The 18,022-nt window shown below is 54.0% G+C and overlaps 2 protein-coding genes across 4 annotated transcripts in view; both read right to left on the reverse strand.

The window, feature by feature from the left end:
• The window catches only part of PRKCB (protein kinase C beta), a 77,764-nt gene extending 76,975 nt beyond the window's left edge, over positions 1–789 (reverse strand). Inside the window, exons 1-2 of one of the 2 annotated variants that reach the window (XM_052679747.1) lie at positions 517–789; positions 257–288 (exon numbers count right to left, since the gene is read on the reverse strand). In XM_052679747.1, the coding sequence (XP_052535707.1) occupies positions 257–288; positions 517–686 (202 nt within the window). In that variant the 5' untranslated portion in view covers positions 687–789. The remainder of the gene's footprint in view (positions 1–256; positions 289–516) is intronic. The other variant, XM_052679746.1, reaches the window with a different exon arrangement.
• Positions 790–11,963: 11,174 nt separating this feature from the next.
• On the reverse strand, positions 11,964–16,912 carry AQP8 (aquaporin 8). 2 transcript variants are annotated; one of them, XM_052680473.1, is made up of 6 exons: positions 16,769–16,907; positions 16,371–16,626; positions 14,696–14,822; positions 13,841–14,055; positions 12,556–12,690; positions 11,964–12,343 (listed from the first exon to the last, which is right to left on the reverse strand). In XM_052680473.1, the coding sequence occupies exons 2-6, from the start codon at positions 16,583–16,585 to the stop codon at positions 12,301–12,303; spliced, it is 735 nt and encodes a 244-aa protein (XP_052536433.1). In that variant the 5' UTR covers positions 16,586–16,626; positions 16,769–16,907; the 3' UTR covers positions 11,964–12,300. The 2 variants fall into 2 exon arrangements, with proteins under 2 accessions (XP_052536433.1, XP_052536434.1); XM_052680474.1 differs by lacking the exon at positions 12,556–12,690 and having other exon boundaries at positions 16,769–16,912.
• Positions 16,913–18,022: the final 1,110 nt, after the last annotated feature.

Here is an 18,022-nt window from a genome sequence, read left to right on the forward strand (position 1 = left end):
ATTAAATGTATTAAAAACCATCAAACTCTGCCTTTTTTTTTTTTTGTTTAAGGGGGATGGGGGGGGGGAGTTGTGAGAGGCAGGGAGGAAGGGAGTGCCTATGCAGCCTTCTGCTCATTTTGGGGTGCCAAAACCCTCCCCACGAGCGACCCTAACGCACCGACCGTCTGCTCCAGATGGGGGTATGAAATGACGAAGCTGCTTCTCAGCCCTCTCCCTGCCCCTGTGCCCCGCGGCCCCGATGCGCGACACTCACCTTGACACTGGAAGCCCTGCTTGCCGAAACCCCTGCGGGGAGAGAGAGGGAGAGAGAGAGAGAGAGAGAGAGAGAGAAAGGCTGAGCACCGGCACCGGGAGGTAGAGGGGACGGGGGCAGGGTGAGGGGACCAGGAGGGGGGAAAGCGGGGTCCGGATGTGGCTGAGGGGGGTTCGGGCTGCAGATGCGGATCAGGGTGGGGATTTGACGGGAATCGGGAGGGGGGATGGGGTGGGGGAAGGTACGGAGCGGACGCTCACCAGATGAAGTCGGTGCAGTGGCTGCAGAAGGTGGGCTGCTTGAAGAAGCGCGCCGTGAACTTGTGGTTCTTCACCTCGTGCACGTTCTTCTGCCGCAGAGCTCCCTTGCGGGCGAAGCGCACCGGACCCTCCTCTCCCTCGGGGCCCGGCGCCGCCGGCGGCTCGGCCATGCTGCGCTGCGGGCGCCGGGCTGGGCTGGGCTCGGCTCCACCCGGCTCGGCTCAGCTGCGGGGCTCGGCGGCGCTCAGCACCTCTGGCTGCAGCTGTGGCGGGAGGCAGCGACACACACCCGGCGGTGCCCCGCCCCCTCATCTACATATCACCTCAGCCCCGCCCTTCATCTGCATAACAAACCCCGCCCTCTAACAACAGACTCCGCCTCCCGCTCGCCCCTCTCGACTCAAGCCCCGCCCCCAAGCCCCCGCTTTGCATGCTGATAACATCGGTGTCGATGCGCGAGTGGGCGTGGCCCAACGGGGCTCCGCCCATGCGTTGATTTGCATACAGCACCTGCATCCCGGACCGCGGCCCCGCGCCCAGGGGCGCATCCTCGGCCCGTGCCGTGTTGCGGGCAGGGACGGGGCGAGCGTGAGTCACTGGGCTGTGGCACGCAATAACAGCAGAGCCAGTAACTAGGGTATATAAGAATCCACAGGGAAATCCTGGCTTCAGCTCACTCGCAGGAGGCACCTATGCTGGGTGATGAATGCTTGCTGCAGAGCTGGCAGGAATACTGCTGTTCCCAAACTCAAAAGCTTTACAGCACTAAAGCCAAGATCGTTTGTTCTGCCCTGATTTCCTGCACAATGTGAGCCAACAGCAGCCCGGGAAGGGGGGATGCAAAGCTCAGGAGTGCACCTAGGATGATTTCAGGACTTATAGTACAAACAATAGCACTTCAAAAAATTACGGTGCTATTACAACTCCAACAATAGCCTCATTTTCACATCTCACCGAAGCCTCCAGGTCAACTCCCATCCCACACCAACCACTTCCTCACCCCCTGCCTGTGGCACTACAGAGAGCTCCCCACCCCCCTCCCCCCACCAGAGTTACCCCTTCAGCTCTCCTCGTGCCAGCCCCATGCACTGAGCCTGCTTTGGGAGCATTAAATCATAATGGAAGTCAGCTTTACCAAAACATAACAACTATGACTGTGACTGCCCCTGCCCTGCCTTGTCTCAGCCCTCCTGCCCACACGCTCTTGCTCCAAAGAATGCCCCCAGAGCTTCATGGAATTTGGTGCCCAAGAGGGCACCAGAAATAGACCCAGAGCTGCTATTATGCAGCTGTTTAAAAAGCTCCATTATAATCATAAACGCAGAGCTGACCTGTCCTGCTGGTAGTGTCTTTCCATAAGCAGACAGCTTGTTACTAACACCCAGCACCCTGCGATCTTAATGCTAAGGAGAGGAGACAAATTGCAGGTGTCCCTCTCCACGCAGAGCTTTTGTCCCAAGGAGGTGCAGAGACATTCTGGCTGCTGGCTGGAGGTGGTGCAGCTGCGGGGCCCCTGATTGAGGCCCGGGCCCATTCATGGAGCTTTGCACATGGAAATCTTCACAACAGAAATAGCTTTTTATGCATGCAAAGGAATGGGAGGAATAAGAAAAATAATAACAGGTCATTTTGATGCTTTTCCTGTGTACTCTTGTAAAGGAAACTGGTGTATAATCCTAAGTGCATGCTGCACTTAGCATGTAGCCATGCCAAGCTAAATTCTGCTCTTTTTAACTGTGCTTTGCTATTTCTTCTTTGTTGTTCTTTTAATGCATGTACCCATTTTCCAAACACAGCCCTCATAGCAGTTGTATATGAAACCCAGCAGCAGCAGGAACCACGGAGATGTCTTTAATTTCCCCATACAATCACTGATAATCATGTCAGTATTCACATTCAAGCTTTCCTCCTTCTGCCGAGCCTCAAAACAAAAGCCAGGTATGGTTTCTGCTTTCAGGAGGCTGCTTTCTTTTTTCTCGTTTTCCCTTACTTTACCGTTTTCATTATTTAACACACTGAGATTCATGTTATATTAAAGATAGGACTTCCAAAGTCATGGTGATTTCCACGGGAGCTGGGTTCTCAGATCCCCCACACACCAAGAACACGTTGGGCTGAGCATCCACGCAGCTCCTTCATGAGAAAATTATCGTATTTATTAACGCAAGTAAAGCCCTCAGTGGTGCAAGGAGAGGATGAGCACACGAACAGAACTGAACCAACGCTCTCACAGTAGTGCAATGCATGGAGCAGAGGCAAACACAGCAGAATTCATTCCCATTCCCATAAACCTGCAGTTTTATGGAAACTTCCAGACAGAGCAGAGCCAGCAGTGTAGCCCTACACCTCCCTGAGCTGGAGCTCAGTGCTCCCCAAAGGATCTTGCACACAGGAGGCAGACAAGGTCCTGACCAACCCCTATGGCATGGGGACACTGTGCCAGCTGTGCCCAGATCATCTCCCTCTAAGTAAATCCAATGAGGCTGACAGCAGATTTTCTCATTTTCTCAGTGCATGTTTCTTAGGAACCTAAATCCCCCACAGGAAGCAGGTGGAGGAAGAGTGGAGCTCTAATGAGATATAAAGGTGCCTCAGCAGCCCCTGTGTGCTGTGCGGATGCCGTCTCGCCCTGCGCCGTGCCAGGAAACCCAACACAGGGATGGGCTCCAGTTGCCTGTGACCCTGAGGATGGCTCCTGCTGGCCCCAGCTATGGGGGGACTTAAGCAGAGTTTTAAAGTCTCTCGCCTCAGATTGTCCATGCAGATACCTCCACACAGTGTTCTTTTTTAGGACATCATCAGCCTTTGGAAGTGCCTCCCATTATCTCAGTCACAGAGCTGCAGGTGGGTTCTGACCTGGTACCTAGGGCCATGTGCCTGCAGCAGTGCTGTGGAGTTTGTGCTGCCCCTGCCAAGTATCCCTGTCCTGCCCCAGTGACACAGGGGGTGAATGGGGGGCTTCCCAGTGCCCAGAGCTCTGTCAGATGCTCTGGGGTTTCCCTTTCTGCTCTCACCATTTTTGCATGTTTCACATCTTGAGGACAAAGAGCAGAGAGAGAAGTGACATTCAAGAGGGGAGAGCCCAGCTTGCACATCCACTGTGGAGAGAGCATCTTCAGCAGAAGCACAAAGCCAAGCAGCCCCAGTGCCAGGACAGGGGCATTAAGTAAACCCTGCAGGATCACCAGCAATGGGAGAGCTGTGCAGCCGCAGACACTGCTCCAGTTCCAGACCCCAGCAGCAGCCACCTCACATTCACATCCAGCTCTCATTGCGGCAGGGCAGGCGCAGGAATTGCTGCCTCCTTGGGACCTGCAGGAGAAGCTGTTGGGGCTGCTGAGATGCTTCCAGATCTGCTCAGAGGAGGGGGCTTCAAAGGCTTCTCCCCCACCACAGCACACTCTCAGCAGCTTGTGCCCCATTTCCAGGCTCTCCCACCAGCCTGTGTTGTTCTGCTGGAACTCACAGCACCCACAAGCATACGGGGCAGAGGGATACGGAGCTGCTGGGCTGCTTGGTGAGCTGCTTCCCAGCTTGGTGTGGATGTGCAACATTCCTCCCATCACCGCTCATGGCACATTGCAGATAAATAAACGCAGTGAAGAAAGCCTGTAAATCTCTGTCTTTCTTTGGGTCTCCAATTTGGGCAAGGGGCAGGGACAGCAAAGCTGCAGTGGGAGTGCTCCAGACCTCCACACATGGGAAGTGTCATTCCCGCTGGGACCATGTGGTTCAGAGCATCACAACCACAGTTGGGCGGTTTAAATATTTCATACTCCTCTCTGCTGGGTTTTCAGGAAGAACAAATTAATTCTGTTTCATATACCCAAAAGTGGCTCACATCAAACCGCCTTCCTGCACCGTTGCTTAAACAAAGTTAGTGGTAAAATCCTTTGGGTTTTGCTGCCTGTTTCCAAATCCATTTGATCAATAACTGGCTTTCATATCCTCTGACTGTAAGAGGGCCAGCAGGCATCGCTCCTTGCCGTTGATTCAAACCGCGGGGATTTTCCACCGCCTTGGGAGAGGGGTGAGCACACAAGTGAGCCTGTGTTGCACGGGAGCGCTCCTGCTTCCCAGTGTGCCAGGGAGAACGGGGCAGACGCGCAGCCCAGCACACTGCTGCCTTTGGAGCTGCTCACTGCCGTTGCCCTGCAACACGAGCTTCTCCCCAGCCCGCCTCCTGGTTCCGTGTGCATGGTTCATCGCCTTGCTCAGAAGAATTGTCTGATCGTGAGTTATTCTCCCAGCCCTGCCAGGAGCCCAATTTAAATAACAATGAGGCTCGGTTACAGGCGGCAGGTCTGATCCCTGCGCACGCTGACTTCTTCATTAAGCTTTGCCTCGCGAGGGCTTTCCCTGCAGCCGAGCCATTGACTGCGAGCATCGCTCACAGCCGCCGTGCCGGTGGCACCCTGAGCCAGCAGAGCCCACAGTATCACGGTGCCATGCTGCAGGGTTTGGTGCCAGCCTGGGGAAAAGCCTTAAACCCTGATGGAAACCCTGAGACGTTCCTGTCGTGGCCTTGGCCTTGGCCCATCCCCTATTTTCCACCAGAAATTACTGCAGCATAAAGGTGAGGGCACAGAGGAGAGCAGGACCAGGCACACCCTGTTCTGCTGTCCCGTCCTGTGCTGGAGAGTGATCTCTGATCTTGGGGCCGTGATGGCACAGCTGCACACACAGAGCTTCCAATGCAGCAACATGCAGAACCAGCACTGGGCTGCTGACCCCACAGCTCAGATGCCACCAACACCATTTACACCCACTGTTGGTGGGAGCTGGGCAGGAACGCTTTGCTCTCCATTGGGGGACCTGATAGCAACCCCCAGGCCATGGATGTAAAATCAAACAAAAGCTGTGGAGGAAAAGCAATAAAAAGTTTGTGAAAACAGAACAACCTACCTGTTGGTGAATTTCCAGAAATATTTGAAATGTTTCAGCAATAATAAATAAATAAACCAAAACAACAACAAAAACAAAAAAACAACAAAAAAAAACAAAACAAAAAACCCACACAGAAAGAACTGCTGCTTTCCTAATTTAGAAATCAAAAGAATTTTTGAATGGAAAACATTTGCATGGGGTTTTTACTGCTCTCAAACTAAATGACTGACTGGATTTGGACAGGAGCACAGTGCTTATCTGGCTGCTTTCAAGTCCCATTTGCTCCATGCAGCACTCCGGGCAGGCACTAAGCACACCAAGCTCCTGACTTTGGTTTCTGCCCCCCTGTGTTCTGTGGCTACCATCAACCATGCACTCATTGCACCCAGACTATGTGACAATGACTCCCAGCCCCACGGCTCCTGGCGACAGCCCAGAGCTGCACACTTTCTCCCTTCATCTTCCCAACCTCTCCTGTAGATCCATGTGCTCCCACACGCCAGGCCCCAAGCACAGCCCAGGAGATCCCCTCCCTGGCAGGGGAAGGGCCATCCTGCCACGATTTCCCCTGATCTATTTGAGGTGGAATCTCCTCCTCTGAATGCTGGGCTGTCAGCGGGTATCTGAACATAATTAAATCCTGCTGCTTCTTCAGATGTCCTTGGAAGTCGTATGCCTGACCTATTTCTGATGCATCTCTGTAGCTGTCCTCCAAGCCTCCCCAGCCACGCAGCAAACGAGCTCTGCCTTTGCCAGGGCACTGCCCGTTTGATGTTCTCTGTGGTTTAATGACCAAACAGTAAAAGCTATTGACACAGGCTGTGATTAATACACCCGGTGGGAAAAGCAAAAGGCAGCGCTGCATGGTGGGCAGGAATGATGGCCAGGCAGGGCTGCACAGAGCTGGTCCCCGCCTGCCTGCCTCTGCCTTGGTTGGTGTCAACACGCATCCCTGCACCCCGTGCATCCCTTCATCTCATACATCCCTGCGCTCCACACATCCCTGTACTCCACGCATCCCTACACCTTGCACATCTCTGCAACTGTCAGCCTCTGCACCAGATGGGTGGGAGGCACAGAGGGGTGCAGGGCAGGGTCCCATGACGGTGCTTCACCCCTCTGTGTGCCCAGATAGGAGAGGGGCCCTGTGCTCGTTACATAAATAGGCTTTTGCTGTGCTCATCAATGTCATGAAACCCCACCCCGATTACTGATATCACTGTTCCCATGGCAACAGAAGCGCTGCAAAAAAAAGGAAGAATGGAGATGAAGAAAAGCACAGGGAGGGGGAAGGGACAGCAGTGCCTAGAGGGCCCATACCAACCTAGGATGGTCCCTGGGGTTGGGGTGGGCTGGTGGGATGCTCAGCAGTGTGGGGACCACCACAGCCCCCATGGGGACCTTAGCACTATCCCACTTCCTTTAGTCCCAACATGACTTTATCCATCTCAAATACTCAGAAACCCAATATCATCTATTCCATCCCCTCTGCCTGTCTGTGGCTACATTCTGAGACATATTATACATGTCCAGGGTAGCTGAAAAAGCTTTTTTTCCCCTCAAGCCTGAGTCCCTAAATCCTCACGTGATCCCAGGACCTGGGAATAACATCAGGAGACAGACAGCAAAGCAGCCAGAGCTGGGTCCTTTCAGCCATTAATTCCTGGGATAACTGCAGGACAGACAGACAAAAGCAGCCAGCAGAACCCCACCAGAGTGAAAGAAGGCCTTGCAGCTCAGCATCCCCTACCCAGCCTTCCCACATCCTCTTTTTGAATAGCCCTAGTGGGGCGGGGAGCCCAGTATGGGCACTGCTGCCTGTGCCCCTCTCCATTGCCATCCGCCCAGGGCTGTCCTGTGCCGTCCTTCATGCCGTGGTTGTACAGAGGAGGAGGAAGCCACGCCAGAACCAAGGTGCCAATTACTCTTTCATTAACAGCCGATGTATTTCTCTATCAGCCCTCTGCTTCTCTGTACAATGTTGATCATTTTGATGGAGCATTTGTTTTAATTTCCTAAATGAGGAAGCAATCTTGTAAATATTGTGTGGTAATTAAAATGGCTATTTATTGTGCAGCATTCTGCCTGCTGCCAGTACACACTCCGATTAGCATTCCCCTCCAACCGAGCCTCTGCTCCCACCCGTCCTCAGCTTGAGGGGAGCCCCACACAGAGACCTGCAGGCAAGCACCACCGTGTCCATCCACCTGTCCACCCACCCATCCATTCTTCTGTCCATCTGGCTGCTTGCTGCTGAGACACAGCCAGAAGTTTCATGCCCTCCGAAATCCAACCTGGCAGCAGCAAACAGCAACCCTTGTTTCTGCAAACCCATTCCTCAGGTTGAAGGTCGACAGTGGGATTGTCTGCTATGGGGACAAATTAGGAATGTGGTTTAGAAGAAAGGGATGCAGTGATTTCTGTCATCCCATGCCACCCGCCCTATGGCCACCACTGCCACAGCCTGGGATGGAGTGCATGGTGACACAGACAGCTCTGCAGCCCAAGCCTATGGCTACACAAAGCTTAGAGAATTGCCAAGTTTTCTCTGAGATGGTTCAAAATCCTCCTCCCAGGTCTCCATGGTGACCAGAAGCAAGGGCTGGCTCTGTGTTCTGGGGGGCAGTAGTTGTGCCCCAGGGATCTCTGGGGACCAGGGATGGTCAGGGGGTACCAGGGCTTTGGGACCTCTAGTACTGGGGTCGTGCTTGTGCAGGCTGAGGAGTTATGTGCCTGAACCTCATCACATCTGCATAAATGCAAATTAGTAGCTAAGGCTTTGCCTGATGTGGTTTCTGTTTACAGAGAGGAAATAATAAACAATCACAATAAAAAGAGCTGAAAGAAAAAAAAAGAAAAGTAGTATTACTTGAAAATAAAACTCTATCTGAACCCTTTTTAAAAACCCTGCAAAATAAAAATCTTCCCGGCTCGAGCAATGCTGAGTAGAGAAACACCTCGGGGTCAGGGAGTGGGGCTGGAGGCACCATGCAGGCAGGAAGAGGGGCTCAGGGGGAGTTGGGCCCACAGTGCTGCACTCATGCGGAGGAGACCCCAGCCCCCGTTCCCCCAGGAGGCTGCTACCAGCTGCTCCCCAGGGAGCCCGAGTGGGCTGCGATGACAGAAAGTGAAAAGAAATTAAAGATCAATAGAATGAGAAAAAAAAGCAGAAGTGGGGGTGGGAAGCAGAGCGGTAGCCACCCCCCAGCCCCGCTTCCTTCCATCTAGGACCTCTCATGCCCTCACACGGGGTCCCAGGGCAGAGATCCTAGAGCTCAGCTGGGGATGCCACTGCTGCTCCAAGCAGATACCACCTCAGCTCCCTCCCATCACCCCGCACCCAGCTGTGGGCCCCCGCAGTGCTCTGTGCACAATGCTGAAGCTCGTTAGGGCTCTTTGCATACATGCTAATCAGCAGGGAACCTGCTCTGGCATTTGTGCCCCGGTCCCCAGCTGCAGACCAAATAGAACAGCACAGGAGCACATTCCCTGGCCTCAGGCACCGAATGGGTACAGCAACAAAGGGCACCAGCCCAGCCCAGCCCTGCCCTGCTCAGACGTGCGGTGAGAGCTCTCCCAATGCACACTGCAGACTCCCACTCCCTTTCCCATTGCCTCTCTCCCCATCTCCTACATACAGATACCAGCTCACATACAGTGCCAGGCCCACATGTCGTCACCCACCTCCACCATCCTGTGTCCCCGTGCTGGTGCCCACACAACCACCACCATCCTCACCCCCAGCACGGCCTGGCCCGGCAGTCAGCATCCATGGGTGCTCCCCAGCACCCAGGAGCTGAGTGCTTTCAGGGATGTGCCAGCTGAGTGCCAGCAGCCACAGCTCCTGGCAGCACTCTACCTACTGCAGCGGTGCAGGACACAGAGGTGAGCACAGTCCTGCTGCTCCTGCAGCCTCATTCAGCAGCACAGAACATTCTACAGAAATCTGCACATCCTGAGCAGGGCAGGAGGGTACTCACTCCTGTACCATAGCACTCAGCCACAGGACAAACAGTAAGCACAGCACTCCTCTGCTGTGGGGCTGCTCACTAAAGCCCTCCTCCCTCCTTAGCAGATGCAGCTGTGTTTGCTGCAAGGTAGGAAGCTCTGTCCCGGGTGGACATAACAACCAAACTGACCTGGTTGGTCCTGACTCAAGGACAAAGGACAGCTGCCCCGATCCCACTGGCAGCCTCTATCCCTGCTGCTCAGCCTCGCTGCCATGTGTTGCTTTGCACTGCCATGTATTGCTTTGCTCTGCCATGTGTTGCATTAGCACTGGGATCCCCTGCTCTGCTGCCCAGCTCCCCTATTTCACCATCCCCATCCTTGCGGCTGTTGTGGTGCCGAGAGGTCTGAGAGGCAAGGAGGCACTGAGCCACATTAGCTGGCTCATTAATTCACACATCTGTGTGGAGCAGCTCAGCCCTGCAGTGCGGTGCCAAATCCCAGCAGCTGTGCCCTGTGCAGACACCAGCCACCAAAAAAGTGTCATCAGCACAGGCAGAAAGCATGGCTGCCAGCAGCTCCACACCACTGCTGGGAAACTGTTTGGTCCGAAAATGCAGAGTGCCTACACCTGCCCCAGGACAGAGCAGCTCCTAGTGTTAGGATTGCAGAGAGGAAAAGGCCAGTGCAAAAAAGTGAAAACTTGTGCTTAACGGGAGAGCAGCAGTGCTGGGGAGCGGTGTGGGGACAGCCTGGGGACACCCTCCTGATGGGCACCAGGAGCTTCGCAGCCAGCATGCAGGGCTCTGGCTGTGCTGCAGATCCACGCACCGTTAAACGCAGTGCAGACCCATGGCCAGGCCTGATGTGGAATTAACTGAATGGGAATGAGATGTATTTTATGTCCTTAAAGCACATTAAGTGCTTGGAAGTTAATTGGTATTTAATTAGCATAAATTAAGCTCTTTAATAATAGTCGGGGAAAAACAACATGTATTACGGATGCTTTATTAAAAGTCACCCTGACAAATCAAAAATGAGTGCGCCGAACGCATCAACAGCAAAAAGGGGAAGGACATGAGGATGTCCACAGGTGCACTATGGAGCAGGGGTGCAGCACAGCTCCCGTGCAGCAGCAGCTGCAGCTATAACTGTGCTTCCTGCGGATGCCACGGGCCGTGTTTCCTCCCGAAAGAGGAAGGTGGTCGCTTGGTTACCCCGGCGGCCGCAGGCGCGCTTCGGCTGAGCTCTGCCCCGAGCAGCGCAGACGGCTCCCGGTGCCCACGGTGCCCCCCAGCCGCAGCCCCGCAGCCCGGGGAGTCCTCGCGGTTGCCTTCGTTCCCTGTTTGCTCCGGCATTTTTTGCAGCGTTGCCATGACGACCGTCCCGGTGACATCTGCGCGCTGTTTGTCTCGTAGCGGGTTGCAGCACTTTCCTTCCCGAGCACGCAGCCCCCTCGCCCAGCTCACCTGGGCCGGGGCCGCTCCGGTGGGACCTTTCCTCCCTCCAGCCTCACCCTTTTCGCAATAAAAAGCACGGCTCTGTGTACAAGCGTGTGCGCATGTGTGGGTCATTTCCTTGACTGAAAATAGCGAGTGAGCTGAAAATAGTGAGATGCACTGGAAAGGATTCTGCCAGACCCATGGGGACGGCGGGGAGCTGGAAGGAGCTCCTTCCCTGTGCCAGGTGCTGCGGGGCCATTTCTGCCCAACCCCATCGGTTTTCCTCCTCTGGTGCTGTGTCCCAGCCCATCCCATGCGGTTTCCCCCATGATCCCCACAGAAATGCTCCTGTCTGTCCCCATTCCAAGTGTGGCACTGCATCCCCAGGACAACCCCTTCGCCTGGGCACCTCATAGCAGTGCTTGTAGGAGAACAGCATCAGACACTGATTGGAACCTCAGCCACTTCTGCTACCCCCTCCCCCCCCAGACAACGCTGCCTTCCTCAGATGTGCTCAGAAACCTCCAGCCGTGTTTAAAAGTTTGCAAAATTCAGAACAACCAAAAGCTCTCCTGGGAGGGACTGCAGAACGGCTGTGTGCTGGTGTCATTGCTGTGCAGAGCCTGCCAAGATGTGGGAGGGGTCACTGCCAGCACCTCCATCCCGAGAGGCCAGGGTGATTTAGGGATGGGGATAGATCTGCTGCTCCCATGCCAGCTGTTATCTCAGAAATCATGTAATTCTGCCAGCAGCCAGTGTGGGCTTCCCTCCCATTCCCATTTCCCTTTTTGTTCAGCATGCCGAGAAGCCTCCAAAAACTGCATCCGGGCTCCTAGCATGCAGCTGCAGGGGCAGTTCTGTTGGCACAGACTGCAAAATAATGTGGACACTGCAGAATCTTTAGCCAGTGTCCGTCCATGTGCACCACAGCCACACACAGCACAGCTACACACAGCACAGCCACGCGCAGTGCAGCACAGCCACATGCAGCTCAGTCAGGTTCCCTGCACAGCAAAGAGTCCCAGGTGCATGCAGGGGAAAACTGAATGCTGCACAGTCTATGGGGGGACAGCAGAAATGCAGGACAACATACTGCATGAGTGGGCAGAAGATGTTGGTGCCCCCAGCATGTGCACACTCCTTAAATAATAGTCATAAACAATATAGGAATCAATTGGTGCCAGCACTGGGGGGCACGTGTTGCTTTACTCAGCTTTGTGCCAATCGTATGGAGGTAACAGCGCCTGCTCTGCTCAGCAACCAGTAGCTCTCACAGCCCCCAGGGGAGCAGAGGGGCCCAAGAGCAGCCTAGCAGCAGTGGTACAGAGCTGCCAGCCACAGCCACATGCTGCACCCGTAGCATGGAGCCGTGCAGTCTCACAGATGCCAGGCACAGCCCCGCAGGACAGACGTGGTGCACGGCCGGGGCACGGCAGTGCCATCCCAGAGTGTCTCAGCAGTGTGCTCAGCAGGAGGTGCCAGGGTTGTGTTGTGTTGTTGTGCAGCCTTACTTCAGGAACAGACGGATCTCCCGGCCACCAATCACAAACCTTGCAGGAGGGAAAAGAAATTCAGGGTCAGCATCTGCACTGTTGTGGATTGCATAGGGAACACAGAGTGCAGTAGCTCAGCACCAGCCCCATGGGGAGATGCAGATGAAGCCAGCGGACATGCCAGGCTTGGAAGCAGCAGAGGGGCAGGGGCTCTGCTGCAGGACGGGATGGCGAGCAAGAGAGGGCAGCCTTGCTGCAGCACCACGTACCTCATCAGTATGCTGCAGATCAGGCAGCCGATCACAGGCCCGACCCAGTACACCCAGTGGTAGAGCCAGTAGTTGGCTATCACAGCTGGCCCAAAGGCTCGAGCAGGGTTCATGCAGGGTCCGGATACGGAACCCCTGAAAAAGGAACAAATGACATGAGCTGCTCCTCAGAGTGTGGAGCAGTTCCCATGTCCTGCGTCCATTTGCAGGGATGCCGGCATGGTGTGAAAGCTGCTGAGCCCATTTTGGGGCTCACCCAGTGCTCAGCTTTTAACCAGAGAATGCTTTGTGCTGTGCGCAGGTAGCAGAACAGTGCAGGAGAGACAACAGCATTTGCAGCTTAAAAAAACTGCAACAGATAAATATTTGCACATGAGGTTTGAGCGATGTTGAAATAAGAGTTCTGAATCCCGCTAGAGGGGGCACTGCCTTAACCAAACAATTCATTAACATTCAGAATTATGTGTGCTGGTTATCTAGGTGCAGTGCCAAAGGACTCAGGCTGCTCACCCTTAGAGCCAGCCCACAGCCGAGCCTGGAAGCGATTCCAGCAGCTGTGAAAATACACATTGAGGAGCTGCCCTTGTTTGCTCAGGGCTTCCTACTGTCAATACTGCCGGGGTGGCTGCTTACTTTTGTCAGCCCGTATCATGTAATTGCAGAGGCTGGTGCGGCATGAGATGTCCATGGGCTGAACTCAAGTCTCCGGCCTCCCTGACACATTTCTGGGGTGTGCCCAGCAATTCGCATCTACCAGTGCCAGTAGACCAAGTGTCTGATCTGCCAGCATCCATGGACATGCTCAGAACCCATCAGTTGTCCTGCCCATAAGGCTCTGAGTAGGGCTGCAAGGGGGAATATCCCATCCTATCCCATCTCATCCCATTCTACCACAAACTATCCCATCCCATCCCATCCCATCCCATCCCATCCCATCCCATCCCAAAACCTACCAACTCAAATCATCCCATCCTGATCTACTCAAAACTGTCCCATCCCATCCCATCCCATCCCATCCCATCCCATCCCATCCCATCCCATCCCATCCCATCCTGTTCCTCTCCCCTTACTGATGCAGAATGCAGCAACTCTAGTGCCAGTTGGGATGGCAGTGGGATGCCCTGGTGCTGGGAGCTGGCAGCCCCAGGCTCTGCCCACCACAAGCTGCAGAGAACTGTGAGTGGGAGTCCCATCCCTGCAGCCATGGGTCCCATCCTGGCTGCTGCAGACACTGGAGTGGAACTACTAGGGCTTCACCCGCTGCACAGTGGGAACTTGAGCTCACCCCACCATGACGTTGATGACGACTGTCAGGGCGATGCTAACAGGTGCTAGATTGCTCTTGGTTTCCGCGTTGACTGCAGTCATGCAGACCACAAGCAACAGGAAGGTGGTCGTGATGATCTCATTGCCCAGCGCTGCGCCGATCTGCTCATTTCTCTGGATGACACCAAAGGCCCCTCCGTGGCTGCTGTCGAAGCTCGCACTGTTTGCCACGGCCTGGAGGGGACACTTGGTTGGTGCTACCCCTCTCCATATTGTTGGCATTACAAACATATGTGCTCACTGTCAGGGCAGCGTGGGCGGGCAGAGTGCAAGGCTAAAGAGGAGCTAATCTCAGCACTTTCCTCCTGCAAGTGAGCCCTAAGCGCCTGGCAAACATAAACTCATTAGCAAAGGCTCATAGTGTCTCCAGAGATAATGAGCTGGCTGTGCTCCGTTGGACACGCACAAAGCGATGGGCTGTGCGGGGCTCAGAGCCCAGGGATGGGCCACACCAGATTCAATTAATGGTACAGAATAGTGTGGCAGGGGAATGCTGTGCACCTAAGCAGCTGAAGCTGCAGATGTGCTATGCTCTGCCTTGGGCAGCACCCCTACACCAGCACCCAGCCCAGCTTGGAAGCAGGACTATGGGAGCAGAAAGCAGGCACAGCACGCCCTGTGCTCACACAGCACACTGCAGTGCAGGATCATATGAACATCAGAGCTCTTAATTACACTGAGAACTGGTGCTGTAGTGCCCCTTCCCCACTTCAGCACACACCTGTGGCTGTGCATCAGCACAGGGCAATGTCAGCTCTGGCAGAGTGGGAGCACAGTCCTTGAGCCCCAGTGAGCCCCCCATTGGCATGTGTACCTTTGTCAGGGCAGCCCCTAAGATCCCTCCGCAGAGCTGGGCAATAATGTACGGGATGACCATGATGTGTTCCATCTTGCCCATCAGCCATATGGCCAGAGACACGACAGGGTTGGTATGACTTCCACTGTAAAGGAAAAGAAGAGTCAGCATAGGGTTCATCCTAAATGACAATGAAAAAATGAAAAAGCAGGCTCTGCCTGCTGCCTTGTCCCCACTGCCCTCCTCAGTGCAGTGTGAGTGCTGCACTCACCATGGGCTGGAACCATGAATATGTTTTTAGCACTTATAAGAATGTGCGGTGCACTGCAGGGGAGCAAAATCTGGCTGTTTCTGTTCTCTGCAGTTGCTATTTGGAGAAGCAGCAATTCCAGATGGGATATGCAGACCCTTCTAAAGCACATGCAGAGAATCAGCTGCCACGGCACATTTTGAAAAGTGGTTTTGGAGCTCAGGAAACCACCAGGTCCTTCCAGGAGCAGCAAGGGGGAAGTGTGCATTAACCTCTTCTGTGCACGATATTTTGCAGTGCTGCAGGCTGGGGATGAGCCAAGCCCTGGCCTCTGTGCTGCTCTTCTGCTCAGCTGCACAGCATGGCACAGCATTGCACAGCACAACATGGCATGGCTCAGCATGGCGTAGCGCAGCACAGCGCAGTGCAGCTCAGCACAGCATGGCACAGCATGGTATGGCTGCAGGTTTCCCTTGCTCTGAAGCTTCCAGGACACTCTACGCCATGCAGAACACATCTTGCATGAAGGCAGAGGGCAGGGCAAGGGTTGTGCCCTATGTAAAGGACATGACACCACTCTTTCCACAGTCTCCAGCACTGCGCTGGGCAGTGCTATGCCCCAACTCCAATGCAGCAGCAGGCACTCGCCTATCAATGGGACTCAGCTTGTTAACCTCAGAGACCGCATGCCAGGCAAGATCATATACCTCTTAATTAAGACAGATTATCATGGGACACGCATTAATTAGCAAGTTTCATAACCGATCAGCCCTAATAATAATCGCTGGTGAAGCCGTTGAGTCAGAGTGTCTAGGAGCCCACAGTTATGTCTTATTCTTCAGCTGTAATTAAAATCCAAAGTCAGGTTGTCTCAGTCAGGCCCAGGCAGGAGGGTGCTGTGAACCCCTAGACAGGGGCAGCCCCAGGACCCATCCTGAGCTGCACAGATTCAGAGTAGGGAGATGGGGATAGAAGGAAGTGAAGCCCCACAGGGACCCGTTCAGCTTTTCCATCCAGAAAGAAGCTGTGTTTGGGAGTCAAATAGCAACCTATTTCAGTGAACAGCTTTGTCTAAATGTTGCTTCAGAAGAATTGAAACCATTTATAAATGGAATCCAAGCATTTTCCAGTGCACAGGGGAATAGAACACGCAGGTCAAAATGTGTCATCCTGACATTGCTTCAGAAGGAAATGCCACAGATTTCCCAAGTGATGCTTTTGCTTCAGCTTTGACCTTTTTTTTCTCTCCTTACATTAACAAGAACTAAAATCAGAATGCTGCAATCAAAGCCAGAATGCTGAACCTCCCCCAGACCCAGAACCTCGCTCACAACCATTAACCAAGTAGCATGGTGCACCTGGGGATGCTCCCAAGGAAGAAGGGACCCCAGGCTGTGTGATAGGAGAGCCATGAGCCAATCCTGGGGGTCAGCAGCCCCTTACCTGATGTTTTCCAGGCTGACAACGATGGGCACAATGGACAACCCGTGGACCAGCGCAGGCTGCAGCGTCCCGGTGGATCCTGCGTCCTCCACAACTGACATGCAGCCGATGAAGACGAAGGCTGCAGTGCCCAGCAGCTCAGAGAAGAAGGGCAGCACGTAGCGCTCGTACCAGTTCTTCTTGGCCGGCGGGCGCTCGGAGTCCACCATCTCCATCTCTTCTTTGGTGGAGGGCTGCCCACACAGCACGAGCGGGGCTGGAAGAAAGCAACGTCCTGTTAAACAAGGAACAGAAAGCCCAAATCCCAGCCCTATGTGCAGGGAGCACAGCTTACATCCCAGCAAGCAGCCCGGCAGCCCAGCACAGAATGGCACTGATGCTGTCCCAGGGACACTCACCCTGTGAGAGCTCAACGCTGGTGTTGCCAGACGCCAGCACGGCTACAGAAGGTAGTGGGTGCTGGGGAGCACCGCACAGTCCGAACTGCTACCAAGCTCCCCCTGCCCTGTATATGGAGAGGCTGTGACTGGGAGGCTCAGAAGATGGATTGCATTTGCATTGCTAAATAAAAAAACAGAGAAAAAGGGGCAATAAAGAAGGTAGGCCAGCCCCCAGGAATATAAAACCTCTTTATCACCGTCATTCCTTGGTTCAAGGTTTTGCTTTTTTTTTTTTCCCTTCACCTGGTGGCTTGGTTTTTTTTTTTATTGTTTGTTTGGTTTTTTTTTTTTTTTTTGGTTATCATTGTTGGTTTAGGTTTTGCTACTACAGCAGAGGACGTGACCCTTCCCACAGTGCATGCTGCATGTACCTGGGATGCCAGCTGCTATTGCTGGGAGGGAGCACATGCGAGGATCCACTGACACTGCGTGCACTGGAGCATGCACTGTTCCAACAGTGAATCCAAATCCTGCTCTCCCAGCCAGGGCTGAACTCACTTTAAGAAAGGAGAGCCCAAGCCTAGGATTAAGGCAGCATTTGGGTATCAGTGCTGTGCTGTGCTTTCATGGCACAGTGCAAATTAGTGCCCTGGAACGTGTATGGATGGGGAGTGCTGGGGCTGAAGCACTCAGGGCAGCAGGTGGGTGCAGTGCACTTGGTAAGGGGTGGTTGGGAGCACCTGGGTGGAGGCAAATGGTCCAAAAACCTTCTACTGTCATTACCTACATACTCAGTGAACAAATGGCATTTACTTTGTGTTGCTGCATTAACACTAGTGGGCATTAAGATCTTAAGGACAACATCAGGGAGCGTCAGCACAGAGACCTCACTGGCAGCAGTGTGCCTGTATCCACCTGCAGCTCTAAGAGCTGATGTTGAGCCAGTGTTCACAAGTGCTCCAAAGCCTGCCTACCACACAGAGGATCGCTGGGCACACAGCATAGTCCAAACCCAGGAGAGGGTATGAGGATGCCACCAGCTGCAGCCTGGCAGGGAATGCCGTACTGCTGCCATCCACACAGGCAGAGAGACAGCTCTGGTGGCATGAGGCCCCAGGGCTGCACCAAGCACTAAGGATGTGTTTATCATCCCGTTGGGGATGGGTGCTGAGCCACCAGGGGATGTGTGCTGGGGGCATTTCAGCCCCTTGAGCAATCGTTTCATGTTTGTGATGGGTCATTAAGGATTGGGGCTTACAAGTATTTTTTCTC

This window comes from Tympanuchus pallidicinctus, unplaced genomic scaffold (assembly GCF_026119805.1).
Source record: "Tympanuchus pallidicinctus isolate F22 unplaced genomic scaffold, pur_lepc_1.0 scaffold18, whole genome shotgun sequence".
Taxonomy (NCBI): domain Eukaryota; kingdom Metazoa; phylum Chordata; class Aves; order Galliformes; family Phasianidae; genus Tympanuchus; species Tympanuchus pallidicinctus.